At 64.2% G+C, this 20,746-nt stretch overlaps 1 protein-coding gene across 1 annotated transcript in view; it reads right to left on the reverse strand.

Moving 5' to 3' along the window:
- The window catches only part of CACNA1B (calcium voltage-gated channel subunit alpha1 B), a 128,364-nt gene extending 114,026 nt beyond the window's left edge, over nt 1-14,338 (reverse strand). Inside the window, exons 1-3 of the mRNA XM_053667845.1 lie at nt 13,984-14,338; nt 12,959-13,064; nt 9,977-10,116 (exon numbers count right to left, since the gene is read on the reverse strand). Of these exons, the coding sequence (XP_053523820.1) occupies nt 9,977-10,116; nt 12,959-13,064; nt 13,984-14,267 (530 nt within the window). The 5' untranslated portion in view covers nt 14,268-14,338. The remainder of the gene's footprint in view (nt 1-9,976; nt 10,117-12,958; nt 13,065-13,983) is intronic.
- Nucleotides 14,339-20,746: the final 6,408 nt, after the last annotated feature.

The raw sequence follows: 20,746 nt of genomic DNA on the forward strand, positions 1-20,746 counted from the left end.
TCACTACCATGATTCTCATCTAATCTCATTTCAAGAGTCCTGGCTGACCGAACAGAATGCGAACAGGAAGTGGGAGGAACGGACGTGCCAACCTCCCGGGACTCGCGGCCGCCCCGTGCATCGGGCCAGCGCCTCCAGCCGGCCGCTCCCACTCCGGAAACCTGTCCCATCAAGTCACACAGAATTAAGAGGCCACAGCAGGGACAATGAGTAACCCCAAACAGCCCTCTCGGAGTCAGCAATAGCACAGTGTCACGGCAGCGGGACCTGTGTGGCCACTACAAACAACAAGACAGAACCAGTGGGTCTGTGACGCAATGTTAACAGACCGGTGCCGAGCTGACGCATGCGCAGCACGGATGCGCCTTAAGCGCATTACAGGGAGTGAAGAGCCCGGCACAGAGGGCCTCGTGCTGCGTGAGGCGGACACTCCCATGGACACAGGAAGTGCGGCGGTCCTGCTTGGGGCCTGGGAGCCTGGGGCGGGGGTCGGGACTGCGCACGGCTGCGGGCTTCTGCGGGGGCCACGGACGTGTTCTACAGTGGACAGGAAGTGGTGCTGGCCATGCAGGTCTTGGAGGCACCGAAAGCCCCGGAACTGCACACGGTGAAAGAATGACCACTACGGCCTGTGGTTCACCTTGACACACTGCTAGACCAAAAGAAAAAGGTAAAATGCAACATTTTACCTAAATTATGATTGCCCCTACATAAAACACGCAGCCCAGAGCACACACTGGCTGTCCACCCAGGCCCAGCAGCCCAGTGCCTCCCACTCCACGCACGGACATGGGGTCGTAGGGACACACGCTCAGACACACGGCACCACAGGCCCGTGAGCCTGCATGGGGACAAGAACAGGAGCCGCAGGCCACCAGCACACTCGGACACTCGGCGGACAGGCTGGCGGTCCCATCTGCACCAGCACCCACGGTGAGGGCACGCTCCCACACAGCTGCAGCCACCACCTGGCTCCCCGAACCCTCACCCCAGATCTCACCCGCAGCCCCAGATTCGGGGTCCCACAGGTCAACAGCTGTCGGTGCAGGAGCCTCTGGGTCACCCCCAGCCTTCCCAGCCTGGCCACACACCCAGCCCCGCTCACACCGAACAGCCGAGGGGCCTGCAGACCAGGCTGCAGCAGGGGTGCCAGCCCGCGGGGCCCCGCCCAGGAGACGGGAGCTGAGGGGCAGCACCAGCACCTGCACGTGGCCAGGAACTGCTTAGTCACCGACTTTCCAGGTGCTGCTTCCAGCCCAGGAGGCTGCTGGCGTTGCCATGGAGACAGCCTGTGGCTCTCAGCCTCCCACCCCCACCAGGCTGAGCCGGAGCACAGGCCCAGGGCCCGGGCTGGCTCCCTGCACTGGAGCAGGCTGGAGCCCCCGGGCAGCAGGACAGAGGCCTGCACACTGACCCCCGGCACAGAGAAGTGTCCCTGCCCCGAAGGGTTCTCCTCCCACACAGGGCAAGGCAGAGAGCCCTGGTCCCCTCAAGGGTCAGGACCAGAGACTCAGCTAAAAAAGGCTTAAATAACAAACAGAGTCTCAGAAAATAATGTGAAAATGTCCAGGTTTCAACCAAAACTCACTCAGAACGCCAGGGAGACCCGAGAACTGGCGACCCTCAGCTACAGCCACCTCACCCTAAGGTGTCAGAGGGGTCGGAACCACCTGCTCTTCCACAGACAGTTGCCGCTGTACTAGGGACAGACAGAAGCCCTCCTCTGAGGGACACAGGACATTGAGAAGGGTCTAGTGGCAGTTTTACGGCTGAAAAGCAGAACAGCCGGGAGCAGAGCTAAGAGGACAGGGGCCCCCCGCCAGCGGAGGGAAAGGAAAAAGGAGCCCAGTGGCCGCAGCGGACACGAGGCCCAAGTGAGAGGGCAGGCCCGTGAGGGCGCGCTGGACGCCCAGACTAGTGGATCGGAGCCCAGGGGGCAAGGCCCAGCGAGGGCGGGCTGAGGACTTAAACCCTCAGGTTCAAGAGGCTGAGTGGATCCCAAACGTGATGACCTCCAGGAATTTACAAGACAGATCATAGTCCGAAGGCCAAAAACTGGGAAAAAATCTTGACTGTGACCACTGTTAACTTGAAAATGGAATAAAGCCAACCGGAACACGAGCAGAGTTTATGCAGAAACATTTCACATGACAGACGGACGGAGAGCAAAGGAGCCACGCGCCAAGGCTGTCTGACCTCCCCCGAGTTGCGGGGAGGGCACTGCGACCACACAAAGCCCACGGCACACACACAGGAGACCGGAAATAAGCGCAGGGACAGCGCCCAGTGGCGGGGAGCACACCGAGGCGAGGCTCAGCCACACACGGCAGGTGGGAAGGCCAGACGCGTGACAGGCCACGGCCACGCCAACACCAGTGGGTATCCAGCTGCCGCTCGGCCCAGCAACACCAGTGGAGGGACGGAAGCTCACACCATCACCCTGCACACGGGCAAGGGAGGCAGCTTTGTTCGTGACGTTTCAAGAGCAGGAAGCCACCCGGACGCCCTTGAACAGGGGCCGGTCAAAACAGACCGCGGCCCGGACGCGCACAGCACTACTCAGCAGCAGAAACGCCCAGAATTCGAGGAACTCCCGCCTCCCTCCGACACTGCGCAGTGAGAGAGGCCGTCCCAGAAGGTGCGGCCCCATCCCTGTAATGTCCTTGGAAGGACGAGATCACGGACGTGGAGAACGGGATCCGCGTGGGGTGTGGGAGGGGCAGGGCTGCAGGGAGGGGCCCGGGGAGGGCCGCGGGACGACGCCCAGCGCGCTGTCCGCCTGGTTTCCCAGGCCGACACTTTCCGTATCTCACGATAACAGCTTCACCTTTTCAAAGGGGGTGTTCACAACAACATTTAGCTCAGGTGGCTGCAGGATTTATCAGATTAGAACAGCAGCTGAGCCCAGGCCAGAGTGGCTCAGCTGGTTGGAGCACCGTCCCAATAACCCAAAGGTTGAGGGTTCGATCCCCGGTCCGGATGCATAAGGGAGGCAACCACTGTTTCTCTCTCCCTTCATCTGTCTCTAAAGCAATGAGAAAAAATGTCCTCGGCTGAGGACTTTAAAGCATCAGAGAGTCAGCTTTTGTTTGTATTTACCTACTCACCTGTGGGGAGCCACTCACCTGTGGGGAGCCGCCCACCTGCTCCCCTGTAACTGCAGCTCTGGCCAAGACTTGGAGACTCTGAGGGCCCCTGCACCCCCTTCCTGACTCAGCACAGGGATGGACGCCCCACCCCCACCCCAGGAGGGAAGCCCTCAGAGTCCAGCACCCCGGGCCCCGTTACACAGTCGGGGGCAGGGCTGGAGGGCAGCTGGAGGGCGGGGCCACCCTGCTGGGTGCAGACCTGCAGGGACTCCCGCCGCAGCCCCATCCCCGTGGAAACGCCGCACCCAGTGGAGACCGGGGGATGGGAAGAGGGAAGCTCTGACTTCCGGAGGCTGCTCAGCCCCCGCACTGCATTCCTAGAACGAGGACAGCAGGCAGAGTGGGAAGAAACACTACAGGCCCCCGGGGACTCCCCCCAGGCAGGGGGCTGCACTGCACCCAGGGAACCCCACCCATGTGCTGATCTGGGCAGGGAGGGTGCCCTGGTGGGCGGGGGGACCCTGGCTCAGCCCACCCTAACAGCTCATCTGCTGGTGCTGCTGGGGCTTCTTTAGACCCAGAGGCTGGGGGCTGGGAAGAAAGACAAAGGACCCAGGGTCAGAAGAAGGGCAAGCCAGGGAGGAAGGTGCTGGATTAGACAACAGGGGCCCACAGACAGGCGGAACCTGGGGTTAGTCACACCGCCACCCGGATCCCCGGGGTGGACGTGGGGCCCTGGGGCACGGGCGTGGGGAGCTCGGCCTGCAGCCCGGGGACCCGGCACAGTGCTGTTGGGTCCCGGGTGGGGGGGGGGGCGCTCGTCCCGTAGCCGCAGTGCCAGGCCCGGGTGGGACTGTATTCGGGACTATATTCGGAGACAGGCCCCGAAGGAGGTCCTAAGGTGGACCCCAACCCAACAGGGCTGGTGTCCCTGAGGACAGGAAGAGCCCGGAGCTGTGACAGTGGGAAGGCAGGGTCACCAAAACCAGGCCTACAGACACCTTGATCTTGGACCGCCCGCCTCCAGAACCAAGGCAGCCAGTCTGCGGTGTGAGCCGCCTGCCTGGGCCTCTGTCAGGGCGGCGGGAGGGGACAGCCACACGGCCTTCCAGGGAACAAGATCACTGAAAAGAAGTGGGTGGCTGGAGAGCTGGCCAGAGCAGGGAGGGCCCCTGGGGTGAGGAGTGGCCAGCCCAGCAGGGGTGGGGCGGCAGGGCGGTGGAGCTAGGGCCGCCCAGACAGGGCAGGGCAGCAGCACACCCAGGGGGCAGAGCTGGAGGGGAGGTTCCGACCCTGCACCTGCTCCGCCCCCCCACAGGCCAAGTAACCAGAAGACACCACATCCATTCCTCCCTGGGGGTGGGGGGTAGAGGGCAGAGCCTGGAGCTCAGCAGCAAAACCAGCTCCAAGCCCAGGGCTAAGGGTCCTGCCCCCCAAGGCACAGACTTGGCTTCCTTGACCTCGGCAAGTGCACCAACCACGGGACCCATGGAGAGGGTGCCAGGCCCACGCCCTGTGGGCCCTGGGCGACAGCACCCAGCCTGAGCCTGGAGGGGCAGCCCCCAGCAGTGCACAGCCCAGCCCCTCTGCAGGGTCCCTCCAGATCTGAGGGACCTGCTGCCGCCCCAGGGGTTTCATCAAAGCAGGTGGAAAAGTGCATTTCGCATAAAGGCTCCTCCTTCTCACAAGTTGGCAACTAATTTAGAGGCTACCCGCCATTCCCCTTCTGCCCACCAGCTATGGACCCAAGAAAGAGACGGGCGGGGGACTCTGCAGCACCCCCCCAATGCCCCCACACACAGACGACGGCCCCGGCCACCACCCCAACCACCTCCCACAGAACAGGGTGGGCCGGGCTGAAACGCCCTAAATCTGGCCCTGAGACTCAATCAGAATCAAAGTGGCCACAGTGGTCTGGCCGAACACTCTCCAGCTCGGGCGCCCGCTGCTGGGACTGTCCCTGAGCAGCTCGGAGACCAGTGGGCTGTACCTGTGGGCCCTGGGGCGCTGGAGGCCTGGGAGTGAGCAGGAACAGGGCCCCAGGCACCCAGCCCAGCCCCCACCAGGGCCTGGGGACCACACCTGCCTTGGGGACGAGCAGCCCAGGCCCTGAGGATGACAGAAGGTCCTTGGGGTCCCGGTGAAACCTCCCTCCATCTCCACCCAGCGTCCCGTCCCAGGGGCCTGTGATGTGGGCAGGTTGCAGGGGCTGGGCCAACGCTCCCGAGGGGCTGCCGGGTCAGGTGGCTGCACCCGAAGCGTCTGCGCACTGCCTGCCACTCTGTCCAGCGACTCCCCCACACACCTCTCCCCACCCATGTAGAACCGTGCAGCCCGGGAGTGGACCCAGCCCACCTTGGGGACACCCCAGGGCCAGAGGCTCAGGCCTGAGTCCAGCAGTTTGGCTCCCTCCTGCCCAGGCGCACCAGGCCTTTGGGGCGGGTGGGGGCTGCAGCCAGTGCCCAGGAGGGTGTGGCTCTGGTCCCCTCGCAGAAGAGTGTAAGCGATTCTGAAGCAGAGGAGACACAGGGGCGAGGGCGAGAGTGGTTCCTCTGTAAACACCCGGCCGGGTGTCTCCACTCCGCCCACCTCTGCCTGGGGTTCCACAGCCCAGGGCAGGCGGGCCTGTCCCCAGGTTCCCGGGCCTGGTCAGAGGGAGGTGCCTGGGGTCAGGCACAGGGCAGCTCCACTCAGCCAGATGCCTGCCCACCCTGGGGGTGGGGTTCTCAAACGCCCGCCTGCCCCCCTGGACCACCAGTCACCAGGGACGCCCCACAGATACCACCTGCAGGGACCCCAACCTCACTCAGACGCCCGATAATGAGGCCCCGACAGCCCTCCCTCTTCTGCTCCAGGCCCTTGTTTGGACTCAGCCCCAGGTCTCAGCCACGTGTGGGAGGGGCTGTTTCCAGCCTCAGATGGGGACAAGAGAGAAGTCCAGCGAACCCGGACCTGACGGGGCAGAGAGACCCCCTGGCAGGACCACAGTCATGGGACGCAGGAAGGGTAGACACCCAGTGGCTCCAGGGGCCGAACGTGGTGCCGTCAGCCCACAAGTCTCTCTGGTCATTGAGACAGGGTGTGTCTTGTCCCTTGGACAGCGTCACCCCACACTCAGGTGTGAGGTCCCTGGTCTACCCGCTGGCTCAGTCCAGCCAGTGTCCCAGCCCACGGCCTCTCTGCTCAACTTCCCCCCACTGAGCAGCTGCAAGAGCCCGCCCCACCCCAGGAGGCCCCGTGCGGGCGGGGGGAGGGGGCCTCTCAGCTCTAATTACACTCCTGGAAAGAGACTCCGGTTTAATTTGGAGTAAAGCAAGAAGTGCGGTTGGAAGTGTCCCCTTGGGGCCCCACCTGCCTGAGCTGGGACACGTCTCTCTGCTGTCCCCAAGGACTAGGAAGGGGAGCCCCAGGCTGGGGCCAGGATGGGGTGGGGCTGCTCGGGACTTCGGGGTTCTGGGGCTCTCTCCAGCAGGAGGACGTCCCCAGAGTCTGAGGGGACCCTGGCCCTGTGCCAGCTGGAATCCCCCCTCAGGACCAAAGGGTGAGGCAGGGGCCACTGAGGAAACTGGGCGGGGCGGGCGCTGGTGCCCCAGGACACGCCAGGTGGTCAGCTCGGGCGGCCGGGCTGTGGGTGCGCCGTCCCCTCCTTCTCCCAGTGCACGCCCTGCACTTCCCCCCGCCCTGTCCCTGCAGTCATGGTCGGATGGGCCTGGACTCCTGGGGTCTGGACCCCACGCCCTCACCCCCAGGACTCTAGTCGCCCACGAGTCCTTGGATCCTGGGCCAGCCCAGCGGCACTCCAGCTGGAGCCCCGGTGAATCCCCCGCCCCTCCACCTCCTGCCCTTCGTGGCTGCAAGTCTCCCTACACGGCAGAGGGGCTGCCCCCACCTGCTTCAGCCCCAGGGTCCAGGACCCACCCGCCCTGCCCACTGCCCTGCCCACACCTTCCATCCCCCTCGTCCTTGTGAGAAGCACCTGCCCCTCCCGGAACACGAGCCACCTGGCCTGTGGGCTCCGGGTCCCCACTCAGCCCCGTGGCTTCTCCTCACCCCTCAGTGACCAGGACCAGCACCACACCTGCATCCTGGCAGGGACAACTCCAGCCCGCCCTGCCCTCCTTGCCCCTTTTCTGCGGGACATAGGAAGCCTGGCACTCTCACGTCCGGACTGTACGCAGGACACGCTGGCAGCACACGGGGCCGTGGAGCACAGGGTGGAGCAGGGTGGAGGGGGACAGATGCGAAGTAATAAGCGTGAGCTGAGAGGACCCGGCGGGGACGAGGGCGCGTGAGCCCCCCGCCCCAGGCAGGCACAGCACTGCTCGTACGGCGTGCTCAGCGCCGGCTGACACGCAACAAGTCCTGAACAAATGCCTGGCTAACAAATGACCCGTGTGTGGGGCGGCTCACGTAGCTAGACAGACACGTGGATGGAGTGCTGACAGAAGGACAGCCGCAGGACAGGCCCTCAGTCCCTCCCAGGGAGCCGGGACGAGAGGCTGTGCCCCCACCCCAAGGTCCAGGGTGCAGCCCAAGCTCAGCTCACAGGCAAGCGGGCAGGAGGTGAAGGGGCTTTCCCGAGGCAGGCCGGGCCCTCCCAGGGCCTGCAGACCCGCCCCAGAAGCAGGAGAGACCCCAGCTGGACTCTGGGGTGCACTGGGCTTTGCCAGGCAGCAGCAAGGGCCTCTCCCCGCCCGGCAGGGCCTCCAGCCCTCTGGGCACCAATTAGGCTCACCCTAATTAAAACAACAAAGCAACAAGAAGTAACAGGCCCCCTGGACGGCTCCCCACAGGGAAGTCAGCTCAGGAGGGATCGGAGTCAGGGCTCCCCCCTGATTCCCCACCAGCCAGCACTCACCCCAGAAGGACTCAGGGCCTCTCCCCGCTGTTCACAGGCATGCACGCCGGACCCACACCCACATGTACACACGTGTGCACACACGACACACGCACATGCATTTACTAACACATATACCCACCCCACAGGCGCTCACATACACTTGCCCACACATGAATGCAGGCCCACACCCACACACGTGCCCACACCCATGTGTGTGCACATGCAGGCACACGTGCAAACATGCACACGCAGATTTGCACAAGGATCCTCCGGTAACTCGGGGCCAGCGTGCGAACCCCTGCAGGACACAGGACACCCTTCCTACCGGGCCTCCCCCTCCCAAGCCAGCTCAGGCTCCAGGGTCAAGGGCAGGACAGAGAGGTGGGTGCTGGCTCCCAGCCCGCCTCCCGAAGACAGAGAACGCAGGGCCTCGGGGCCCAGACCAGAGACAAGCAAAGCAGAAGAGAGAGACGGAAGGAAGGAAAGAGAGAGCAACGGACCCACGAAGAGACAGACGTGTGGACGGAGGCGGAGACCCGAGAGCAAGTCAGGGAGGCGGAGTGGGACCGGGAAGGGGTCCGGAACCGGAGGAGGCAGGGAAGCAGGCACAGCTGAACAAGAGGACAGAAGACGGAGAGACAAGAGGGGTGGGGGGGTCTGCAGGGCTGGAGTGGGGAGACCCTGGGGACCTCTCACTGGGGCTCCCAGGATGGCGAGCCCGCCGGGAATGTGGTCACCAGGCAAGGGAGGGCAGCTCAGGGGCACCCTCAGGAGGTCTCCCCCAACCCCACCGAGGGACCCAGGCTCCCTGGGCCTGGGGTCAGGACATGCTTGCGGAAGACCCGGGGGTCCTGCCACAGGGAGGGCGCGGGCAGACTCCCCGCCGCACGCTCAGCACCGCGGACAGCGCAACCGGCGCTCGGCTGGCACCACCCCCCACCCCGCCCTGGCCCTCGGCACTTCAATAATCCGCTAATTTGCAGACACCCCTGACCCCTCCTGGGAGCCTGCCCCAAGCCAGGCTCTGGGGACACCCTGGAAAATAAGATGCTGTTCTTGTCCTCAGGGACTCACGTCCAGAGGGAGGGAGAGAGACGTAAACAGTGACACTGCCCGACCCTCCCCCACCCCCGCAGTGCCTGCTGGCCAGGCACCCCCCCACTGCACCCCCGAGAGTCATCAGTGGGACAGAGGGCTGCACACACACACAGCAAGGACCAAGAGGAGCAGAGGCGGGAGCACCCAGAGGCACCTCCCCTCACACTGGCCAGTGGGCTGGGTCTCCTGGGGCCCAGGCGGCCACACCGTGGCCCCGAGTCAGAGTCTCCAGGGAAGAACGGACCCCAGTCCCTGGCTCCGGGCAGGGCCCGTGGGGCCGTGCAGACAGGTCTGTGCCGCAGACCCCGCAGCACGCACCCCCCACCCGAGCTCAAGCAGGAGCTCAGCCCTGCGCTCAGCTGTGGACAATGAAGCAGAGCAGGGACCCTACAGCACCCATCAGACAGATGGGGAAACTGAGGCCCCGGAGGGCGGGGGCTCAGCAAGGAAGGGCAGGGCCCTGTTCCCCCGCCGGCCCCCCGGTCAGCTTCCGAGACCCGGGCTGCTGTGGGTCATCGCCAGGGCCTCCATGAAGAGGGATGTGGTGGGCAGGCTGCGGGGCCGACAGCTCCCAGGAGCCACGTGCACCCCAACATGGCCAAGCCCCAGGGCTCGGGGAGACCTGTGCGGCTGCGGCCTCTGGCAGAAGGCGGCTCCGACCCACGGACACGCTGCTGCCCAGGCCCAGACCACCCCCTGCCCTGGAAATCCTGCCCCCGTGCTGACCCGACCACTGAACCAGCGGCCCCGCCCCTGTGGCCCTGCCGGCTTCACCTGAGGACAGGTCCCTGAGAGCGGGCCCCTCAGCCGAGGTCTACAGCACAGTCACCGCTCAGTCCCGCATGAGCGGCCGAGATTTCCCCACACCCGGCCCCTGCAGCCACACCGCCGCCTCCCGTGGGGCGAGGAAGGCCACCTGCCCCAGCAGGGCGCGCCCCGGGCCACCTACCCCGTGAGGACCACCACGAAGTCCATGACGTTCCAGCCGTTGCGCAGGTAGGAGCCCTTGTGCAGCACGAAGCCCAGGGCGATGATCTTGATCCCGGCCTCGAAGCAGAAGATGCCGATGAAGTACGGCTCGGTGTCGTCCTGGGAAGAGCACAGCGCCCGGTCGCCACAGGAAGGGCTGGGTCGCCCCCCAGCAGGGGGTGCGATCACCACACGACTCTCCTGGGCTTCTCCTGCGATGGCCAGGGCAGCCCAGCGCCCACCAGTGAGTGCCACTGCCGACCGACCCCACTTCAAAGGAAACTGAAGCTCAGAGAGACCGAGGGCCTGGGCCGGACACTCACAGCCTTGTGAGGCCACCTGCGCCTGAACCTGGGCTCCCGAGGTCAGTGCCCCGGCTGCCCGCTTGTTCACTGACACACGTGTTCTGGATGATCAACACACGCAGCTCTCAGGAGCACACGTGGCTGGGCCCAGGGAGTCCGTGCAGGGAGGCATCCAGCCGGGCGGCCTCGGGAAAGGCTTTGCTGCCGGAGGGGGCAGCGTGGACACAGGGATGGACTGGGGCATGGTGGGGACCTCGTCTGCACCCCGGCAGCAGGCCACGCAGCCCAGCAGGATAGGACAGGCCCTCTGGTGCGGGGTGGGGACAAGCTCACAGGGCTTGGCTGGGGAGGACACCATGTGGGCACGTGCACAGTGTGTGGTCGGTGGCCATGGAAGTGGCAGAGTGTGCCTGGGGGCAGGTGAACCTGGGAGCTGGCAAAGGGGCAGGTGCACTGGGAGGCTAGCGTGCGATGACCAGGGACCGGGGGCAGCCCTCAGGCGCCTGCGCGCCAGCTCTGCTGCACGAGAGCAGGTGGGAGCGGCCCTGCCGCTGGGGCGAGGGGCTGGGGCCGCAGGGCCGAGAGGGCAGGTGGGCCAGGCGGCTCTGCCAGCTCCCACTCAGCACCGCAGCCTGCGCCTCCCTCTCCTGGGAACCCCATCGGGCCCTCAGCCCGGCCTCTCGGGCCCACAGCTGATGGGCCTCCCTGCGAGGAGTGTCCATCCCAGCCCCGCTTCCCCCTCTTGCCACCCTGATGCTGACTCACGCCAGAATCGGACTCTGCCCCCAGGCTCCTGGTCGCGTGTGGCTGGACCGCCCCTCTCCTCTCCTGCCCCAGGGGAGCTGTGGGGCCCTGCACACGGATCGCACCAGAAAGCTTCTGGGCAAACAGAAGGGCAGGCCTGGGGGAGATGGGCAGGCCCCACCTCGACCCCTGGCCTCACAGCTCTTCCCCAGCTCTGCCCTTGACTGAATGGCTGAGCACTAGCCAATGAGAAAGATGGGGGCCCTGCAGGCGAGGGTCCCGCTGAAGGCTGCTCAGGAAGGCAGTGAGTGGGCAGAAAGCAGAGCCCCCAAGACAGGGAGCCACAGAGGGCCCCTACCAGGCAGGCCGCCTCACTCCTCCAGCCCTGGCCAATTCCCAGGTGGAGCACCAGCCTCCAAGCCAGACCAGAGCCACCTCTGCCACCTCTCCGGGCCTGGCTCCGAGCCAGCCTTCTGTCCAGCCAGGGAGGCCGGCATGGAGGGCGGGGGTCAGCCGAGGCTTCCTCAGGCCTTGGGCCGGGCCCAGGCTCAGCCCCCAACCCTCGCAGTAGGCTTACACCCCTCACCACCAGCCAGCCCCCCCAGGCTGGAGGCAGGAGCTCGGACTTGGCTGCACGCCCAGCTGGCCCACAAGCCCGCCTGCCAGTCGGCAGGAACAGGCCTGAGCCTGGCCGCTGCACCCTGGCCTCCCTGCCTCCTGGCCGGCTTCTCTCCAGCCCAACCCTGGCCACACTTCCTTGGGGATATGACCGGGGGGTTCCTGGGGCCTGGCCTCTGAGACTCCATGTAGGAATCGCCTGTTCCCTTTCTCCCCCTGGTCTCTGCCCTCCAGGGTGGGTGCTTGGCACCAGCTCACGGCAGCAGGAGCCTGGGTCCAGAGCAGGCGAGGGCCCCCACCCAGCCCACACTCCAGTGAGGCTCAGCACAGACTCACCCCACTCCACTGGGGGGGGCGCACTGCCCTTCACGCTCCGAGTGTGCCCCCGGCCTCCCACCCCTGGCAGTCCACCGTGGCTGTCCCCTTCCCTGCCTCCCCAGTGCCCTGCTGCCTGTAGGCCCCCAGGGCAGCCTCGCTGACCCCTTTCCCACCACATGGCCTGTGGCGGGGGCAGCAGGGAGGCCCAGAGCCCAGGCTGACACCACACGGGCCATGCTGTGACTGCTCGTCTCCACTGAGGTTACGGAGACAGGCTTGGGGAGGACCAGTCACCTGCAGAATGTGGGCAGAGGCCTCAGCGGCTCCCTCTCCAGACCACTCTCCTACCCACGTCAAGAGCCCAGGGGGCTGGGGGATCTGAGGGCCAGGGCACATGGCCTCACCACCTAAGCCCGACCCCTCCAGTGGCCCCAGCTCTTCCAGAGGAGACCCCGCCCTGGCACCGGCCCTGTGCCTCAGCAGGGGTCTGGGAGCTTGAGGCAGCAGCTGGTGGAGACCACACAGGATGTTTTGGAAGAAGGCCTGGAGGGGCCCCCAGGAAAGGGACTCCAAGCCAGGGAGACAGTTCAGAAGGAGAGGCTGACAGACCCAGGGCCCTGCCACAGCCGCCCCTCCCCAGGGCCCTCGGAGCCTGACACTCCTACCCCATGCCTTTAGGAATAGCCCCTGCCACACACACACACACACACACACACACACACACACACACACACACAGGTTTAGTTCTTAGTTCTTAGCTCATGAAGACTTAAGGCTGCAGTGGATGGCCCTTTGGGGTGGACAGTGGTTGATAGCACAGGCCGAGCAGCGCGCCCCCCAGCATCAGGGGCTGACCTGGCTGCTGCAGTCCTCTTGCCCCTTCAGGGAGGAATCAGCCTGCTCTAGCTGAAGGGGAGGCGTTCTGTCCCAGATCCGAAAGGGTCTGGGCCCAGACAAGCAGCCGCCAGCACACTCACCAGCCGCTCGGACATGGGAGTCTTGTCACCATCAGGGAGGTGCTGCTCCAGGGCCAGCACGATGCAGTTGGCGATGATGGTGGCCAGGATCATATACTCAAAGGGAGTGCGTGGGTTAAGGACAGGCCAGTTGGCGCCACGGGGAGCGGGGGACGCGGAGGCCGGTCAGCGGCAGCCCAGCAGACGCCAGGGGGCCTCCAAGGGCCTATGACCCGTCCGGACAGAGCCCACCCCTGCCTCCCCCCCTCCTCTCTGGGGGCCACCCAGAGAGGCCTCTGCAGTCGTGGCAGCCCGCGGGTCCCCACATCCCGGCGGCCGTCAGCACCGCGGACAGCTCCACCCGGCCCCGCCCTAAGGGGAGGGGGTGGTGCGCCCCCGCGTGAGGCCAGAGGAGGGACCCCGCGCAGGCGCACTCCCACCTAAAGATACAACCACATGTAGCTACACAGGCACGTGAACATGCATGTCCCGAGAGCCCCGAACGCACGCACGCGCAGCGCAGGGTTCACGTCCTGCCCGCACACACATACACACGAGCCCGGACCTGCAGCCAGGCACGCGCACGAGCCCGCGCCACGCCAGGCTCCCACCTATACGGACCCGGCTTCGCCCTCGGGTGCCCTCCGAGGCGGCCACGCGCTCTGCGTCTGGACTGAGGGAGCGAAGGGACGACTCCGCGGGCAGGCCAGGGGGCTCCACCCAGAGTACGCCCAGCTCCCGCAGCCGCCGCCACCACGACCAAACGCGCGCGCGTGCGCACACACGCACCCGTGGCGCTCGGAGAGGGGCCCCGGAGCCCCGCCCCGCCCCCTCCTCGCCGCGCCGTCTCTGGGTCGCACCCTCCTCCTGGCCCCGGAAAGATGGCCACTGGGCGCCGCATGCAACCCGCCAGGCCCCGGCCCCTCGGTCCCCGGCCCAGCCGCCCCTCCCACACCCGGCGGCCAGTGGACGCCGGACACCGCGCCCGCTCCCCATGCCTGCGCGCCCGGGAGGCCCCCCTCCCGACCCGGTCCCCGGCAGGATATGGCCACTCGGTGATGCGCTTGGCGTATTTGCGGACGACGTTGTCCTCACTGAAGACGAAGAGCGAGCGGTTCACGGTGAAGCAGTTCTGCTTGACCGGGATGGGGTTGTACAGTGCCATGGTACGCGCGCGCTGCGCGATTGACTGCTTGTAGAGGACCCGCTGGCCCGGCTGCAGCCCCCCCGGGCCAGGGCCGCCCGCGCCGCCGGCCCCGCCGCCCCGGGCCCGCTCCCCGCCGCCGGTGCCCCCATAGCGGCCGCCCAGCTCGTCCCCGAAGCGGACCATGGCTCCCGGGCGCCGCGCGCATCCCCCGCCCGGCGGCCCCGACAGGGAGACCGCGGGGCGCACCAGGCGCTCGGAGCAGAGTAGCCACGGAGCTGCCGGACCCACACCGGACCTCGCCCGGCCCGGCAGCCGCCGCACCCGACTCCGCCGCCCGCACCACGCCCTATAAGGGGCCGGTCACATGGCGGTGCCCAGCCAATCCGCGCCGCCCCGCCCGCCCGGATCCTGACCGCCCCGCCCCCAGCTGGCCGCCCCCGCCCTGTCCCCAGTCGCCAGCCTTCGGGGCTGCGTCTAGGCCCCGGGTCCTCCCCGGCTGCGCCCCAAGGGCCAGGCGGGCCAGGCGGGCGCGGTGAGCCGGCGCCCTCGGTGCCTCGGGATTGTGCTGGGTCTGGTCGCTGGCCAAATGCTGAAATGGGCGGTTGTGGCCAGGAGCAGGGCGGGGCCCGGAGTCCTCGACGGCCGTGGGGAGCAACCCAAGTGGACCCTTCTCACCTGCCCCCACCCCCACCCCAGAGGGCGTCAGCAGCCGTGTAATGCTCCAGCCCATGTGGGGTAGGGTCGGCCCTCGGTTCCCAGGTTTCTTTCCACCTCCCAGCGGCCACATCGTCAGCTCCCCTCCCCCCGCATCCCCGCTTTTGACCACCAGCTTCTTCCATGACCAGGCTCCCGGGCCCCGTCTTCCCATCCTGTCCGTGTCTTCGACATCCACATCCCTGTGGACGATGCTTTCAATCCGTGGTCTGGCGGGCGGGACGCACAGCCCTGGCCTGAGGCCCCTCAACCCCTTTCATGCCTTAGACCTTCCCATCGACACGCACGGAATCAGCTTCAAAATCTGTTTGTAGGTTCCGCGCCTCCACCTTTCATCCAATAAAAATGTAAATGGAGCCGTTGTGTCCCGCAGCGTCCCCACCGAGCACCTTTCTGGTGCCAGGCACCGGGCTCCCTGCTGGCCTAGGTGGGGCTCACATTTGCCCACAAGCAGCTGTGGGTGTTCACACGCGCTGCTTTGGCCCCAAGCCACCGTTTACTCCATTCTATGCACTGTGCACGTTGGGGAAGCAGCCCTCCCTGAATCGCTCCTGGTGAGTGACAGGGGTGTCCCTCTGCACCAGGACATCCAGAGCAAGTCGATGCCACCAGAGGTTTTGGGCAGTGCGGGCTCCGAGAGCAGAGCCAGGAAATGAGGTGGTGAGTGACGGGCGAGGAGACCTCTGAACACTGAGCCCAGGAGCTCAGGGATGGCCCCCGAGTACCGTGGAGAAGTAGCAGCAGGACTCAGGGCTCTGCCTTCAGCCCTGAGGGTGAAGGAGTGGCGGCGAGCAGAGAGGTCAGCTGACTGCCGGTCTAACAGGCTCCCCCTGGCTGCTGTGCTGGGGACAGGCCACCGGCCGGCGCCTAGGGGGCCCTCGGAGGCAGGCGCGCCGTCAGTCCCCGCTGCGGGGGCCTCTCCTGCGGCGCTAGCCGCCCGCAGCAGAAAGTGACGAAGCAGCCGCCGGGGAGTGCAGACCCCGTCTCCCCTCCCTGCCCCGCCTCCACGTGCTTGTCGCCTCCTGGCCCGCGGTGGCCGCCACAGCGCCAGGCACGCGCTCCCTACACTGCCCTCCCAAACCGGAAGGAAGCGGCAGGCGCAGAAAGGACACCCGTTTTTAAAACCGAATACGTGGTATCCTTTCATAACGAAGGAACTTTCGCAGGAGCTCCCCCGCGTATTGCTCCCTTCACTGCTTTGGGGAGACCTGGGCTTCGAGAGGGCGGGAGCGCGTGTGGGGCGGAGGACTGCGGCCGCCCCCACCCGGAGGCCGCCGACAGGCGTGTCCCAGGCAGAAACGGAGCGCCTCGAGGGTGTGGACAGGGGACGGCATGCCCCCCCCCCCCCCCGCCTCCGCTGCGGCGCGGACCACACTGCTCACGTGATGCTTGACAGAAAAACCGGACGCTCTCAGCCCTTGACCTAGGCCACTGTGGGCTGGAGCTGGTCACTGGGGTGCGGAAGCGGGGAATGAGAAAGTTGTATTTGACACCCAGGTGGAGGTGTCGGGTAGGCGGCTGGTTAGGGGAAGGGGCGCGCCTGGCTGAGTCCCTGCTGGAGAGAGGGGTCAGGGGGCCCGCACTGAATGCTCTGGACAGCCCCGCCCACCGGCCACCGCCCCGCCCCTACCTTGCCCCGCCCGTCGTCCCTGTCCCCCGCCCACAGCCCCGCCCCTCAACCTCCCCGCCTTCACCTGGCTGAGTCCACCCAGGAGTGCCGCAGGCGCCCGGCCCAGTGATGTGGGTGCCTTCATTCCCGCGCCTGCCTCCTGCTGGAACGGCTTAGGCCTCACGGGGAGGTGGAAGGTCCCAGCACCTGTCAGGCACCCGCTCTACCCTCCTTCCTCTCTCTCTAGCTCCGGTTACTGCTCCCTTCCCCGTTTCCGCTGGCCCAGGAATTGAGGGGGAGGTGGGGCGGGGGTCAGTTCTCTCCCTCAAGGCTTCGCTGCGCCTCTCAGCTGCCAGGTATCTGCCTGGATGGGGGGAGAGGAAAGGACCCTGGGTGCTCCGCTCCACCTGAGCCAAGCACAGGACAGACTGAGAAGGAGCAGCAAGTGTCCTGGGTGAGGCTGGGGGCCCGGGAGGCAGTGTCCAGGGCCCTGGGAGAAGCACGTGTCCACAGAGCATGGCCGTCTTCCAAACGCTGCTGAGACCACGGGCAACACTCAGCCTCCAGCCTCAGGGACCGAGGTGCCTGTTGCCTTGACAAGCAGCTTCCATCCTGAAGAAGGGCCTTTATGGAGTTGGGTTAAGGAGAATGGACAGCTCGTCCAGAGTGTCCCAGCAGGACGCACACGCCTGCTGGGAGAGGGAGTGGTGCTCTGCCTCCTTGCCCCCCCTTTTCTGACAGGGCCCCATCCACTGCCCAGCGGGCCCACCGCCAGCCTTCGAGTTGCCCTGGGAGGCTCCAGCGGCTGAGGGAGGTCACATGGAGCAGTGTGGTGTCCCCCATGGCCCTGCAGGCGCTGCTGGGGGTCCTGGGGTTGGTAATGCCCAGGCTTGGAGGTGGCATGGTAACTGTCCACTGTCCTGGGCTCACAGCCAGGCCAGTGTCCCTCTGTTCCCTGCAGCTGTACTGACATGTGATGGACACATACCACTGCGTGTGACTCACATGCATATTGCAAAGCGACCCCCTTCATTCCTCACATGGTCACCTTAGGTTCTGTAGTGAGAAGACGTCAGGTCTTAGTGATGTTCCCAGCACTTAGTGATGTTCAAGTTCACAGCACGGCATTAACTGTGGCCACCTAGCTCAGAATAAATCACCTTGTGACTGCAAGCCTGTCCCCTTGCCCAGCACCTCCCAGGCCCCCACTCCCAACCACTTCAGTGACTCGGCTCTTTCAGATCCACGTGTGAGGGGCAGCACTGGCACCTGCTTCCTGAGCCACCTCCCGAGCGCAACGCCCCCAAGGTCCGTCCACGTGGACGCAGTGGTAGGGCTCCCTTGTCTGGGGCTGCACGCACGTCTTCCACGGTACCTGTGGACCCGTCTTCCATGCCCACTCACCCACTGGTGGACGCAGAACTTGTTTCCTTGTATTGACGTCTGTGAATGACGCTACAGTGAGCATGGGGTGCAGAAAACCCTTTCAGCCCAGGGTGGTGTGGCTCAGTGGACTGAGCGCCGGCCTGGGAACCAGGAGGTCGCCGGTTCGATCCCCAGTCAGGGCACATGCCTGGGTTGCGGGCCAGGTCCCCAGTAGGGGGCGCGTGAGAGGCAACCATGCACTGATGTTTCTCTCCCTCTTTTTCTCTCCCTTCCCCTCTAAAATTAAAAAAGAAAAAAAGAAAGAAAACTTTTTAAGATGCTAATTTGATTTTATTTGGATAAATAACCAAGGCTGTAAGCACTGGGTCATAAGGCAGCTCTGGTTTTAATCTGCTGAGGACCCTCCGTGTTCTCCACCGCGGCTGCAGCAGTCGGCACTCCCGCCACCCGGGAGTGAGGGCTCCCTTTCCTCCACGTCCTCGCCAGCACTTGGATCCGTCTCCTGTTCACGGTCATTCTCCCGGGTGGGAGGCGGTGCGTCCCTGTGCTTTCCGCCAGCATCTCCCCGAGTGATGTGAGTTTTCTAAAATCAGAAGGCAGCAATGGTCGCCCAACACGATGAATGTGTTACAAGCCACTGCTTCCTGTATTTTAAAATAGTTAAAATGGTAAATTTTATATTGTCTGAATTTTATCTCAATAAAAAGGAAAATCTTGCCCTGGCTGGTGCAGCTCAGTGAATTGAATGCCAGCCTGCAAAACAGAGGGTTGCTGGTTCGAATCCCAGACAGGGCACAGGCCTGGGTTGCAGGCCAGGTTCCCAGTAGGTGGCGCACAAGAGGCAACTGCACAATGATGTTTCCCTCCCTCTCTTTTGCCCTCCCTCTCCTTCTCTCTAAAAATAAAACAAATAAAATCTTTAAAAAAAAGAAAAGAATGTCTTGCCCCGGCCAGGTGGCTCAGCTGGTTGGAGCACCGTCCCGCACACAGGAAGATCGCAGGTTTGATCCCCAGCCCAGGCGCAAACGGGCGGCAACCAATCGATGTTTTTCTCTCTCTTTCTCTTCCTCTCTCTAAAATCAGTAATAAAATATCCATAGGTGAGGATTAAAAATAAATAAAATAAAACTTTTTCAACTCAATAATCAGAAAAGAAACACAGCCAGCTTTGAACAACGTAGATTGCACTGTGAGGCCACCTACACGTGGGTTTTTTTTCAGTAAATACTGCAAATGTGTTTTCTCTTCCTTATGATTTTCTTTTTTTTGTTTTAATTTTTTTTTTTTTTAGATTTTATTTATTTATCTTCAGAGGGGGAGGGAAGGAGAGAGGGAGAGAAACATCAATGTATGGTTGCCTTTCGTGCGTCCTCTGCTGGGAACTGGCCTGCAGGGAACCGGCCTGCAACCCAGGCACATGCCCTGACTGGGAATCGGACCGCGAGTGTCTGGTTCGCAGGCCCGCGCTCAATCCACTGAGCTACACCAGCCAGGGCCCTTATGATTTTCCTAGTGCTTTCTTTGACCTATTTCACTGCACCATAAGAAGACACAAACGCCCAACTGTGTTCACCGGCGTTTGTCGTCAGTAAGGCTCTGGTCAGCAGCAGCTACTAGCAGTGGCATTTGGGGCTCGGAAGTCGAACTCGAACTTTCAGTTCCTCGGGCGTGTGGCGCAGGGCGCGTGTAGTTCACGGGGCAGCTGTAACTCAGTCTAAAAATAGGCTAAGGACGTGAATGCGTTTCTCCAAACGTGACACACAAATGACAAACAGGCACATTTTTAAAGATGCTCGGAATGAATAGTCATGAGACAAGCGGAGATCAATCGCAGCCCCGGGGAGGCACACTCAGCCCCAGGAGGATGCGGCCTGGGCTGGGCGAGAAGCACGGGTCGGTGTCGACGAGGGTGTGGGGGACAGGAGCCCCCGTGACTGCTGGTGGGGACAGAGAACCGTGCAGCCGCTTCGGAAGGCAGCCGGGCAGCTCTTGAAAAGGTTGAACAGACTTTCCATGTGACCCGGCAGCTTCAATTCTAGGCACAGATCCACGAGGAACGAAACGTACGTCCACACAAAAACCGTGCATGCGTGCGTACAGGGTGCGTTACCCACGAGAGCCGAGACCGAAAGCCACCCACACGCCCCTTGATGGGGGATGGACAAAGGGCGGTAGGTCCTCACCAGGGATGGCGGCTGCCCGGGAAAAGAGGCCTGACCGGGGCGCTGCGCAGCGAACCCGGAAGCCGCCTTGCTCGGTGGGAGGAGCCCCAGAGGTCACAGCACCGTGATGACAGGCCGGTCTCCGCAGACCGGGAGCAGAGCAGCAGAGGCCCAGGGCTGTGGGAGGCGGGCTCCTGGGGAGAAGCGAGTGCACCCCGGGTCCCTCTGGGGGCGCTGGCAGTGCTCCAGAGTGGGCTGTGGCCGTGTCCGCACCTCAAAGGTGTGGAGTCTGCGGTAATGAAATCTCAGGGACGCTCGTGTAACAAAGCAGCCAGTGAGAAAATGACAAGCTACAAGTTCAAAGCAATGCTATTTGGCTAACTGAAGCAAAAAGAGTAATAATGAGCCTCGAGAGCATAAGGCCAGGGAGCGGAGCGCTGACCATGGGGCACAGGCAGCCCCTGCAAACAAGACGGCCCCTGCAAGGACACCGGCTGTCACCATGGACAGTGTGAAGGGCACGGACACACAGCTGGCAGACATCTGAGGAGGCCTGAACCCAGCACAGCCGAGCGGAGAGGCCCAGCGCCCGGCTGCAGCTGGGTCGAGTCCTGTGCGGAACCGGGCAGTTAGCAGTTCTCAGAACAAAAGGTCTCTGTACTGTGTGCCTGTAGTCTTTCTGTTCTTGTTTCAAAATTTAAAATTATATGTTAAGCCCATGAAACCAACTACAATGACGCACATCACATGCTGTGTGGCTCCAGTTACAGAAACTTCTGGAACAGGCGACG

The sequence above is a fragment of the Artibeus jamaicensis genome, unplaced genomic scaffold, assembly GCF_021234435.1.
Source record: "Artibeus jamaicensis isolate MK-2021 breed Jamaican fruit bat unplaced genomic scaffold, CSHL_Jam_final contig_471, whole genome shotgun sequence".
In the NCBI taxonomy this organism is placed as follows: domain Eukaryota; kingdom Metazoa; phylum Chordata; class Mammalia; order Chiroptera; family Phyllostomidae; genus Artibeus; species Artibeus jamaicensis.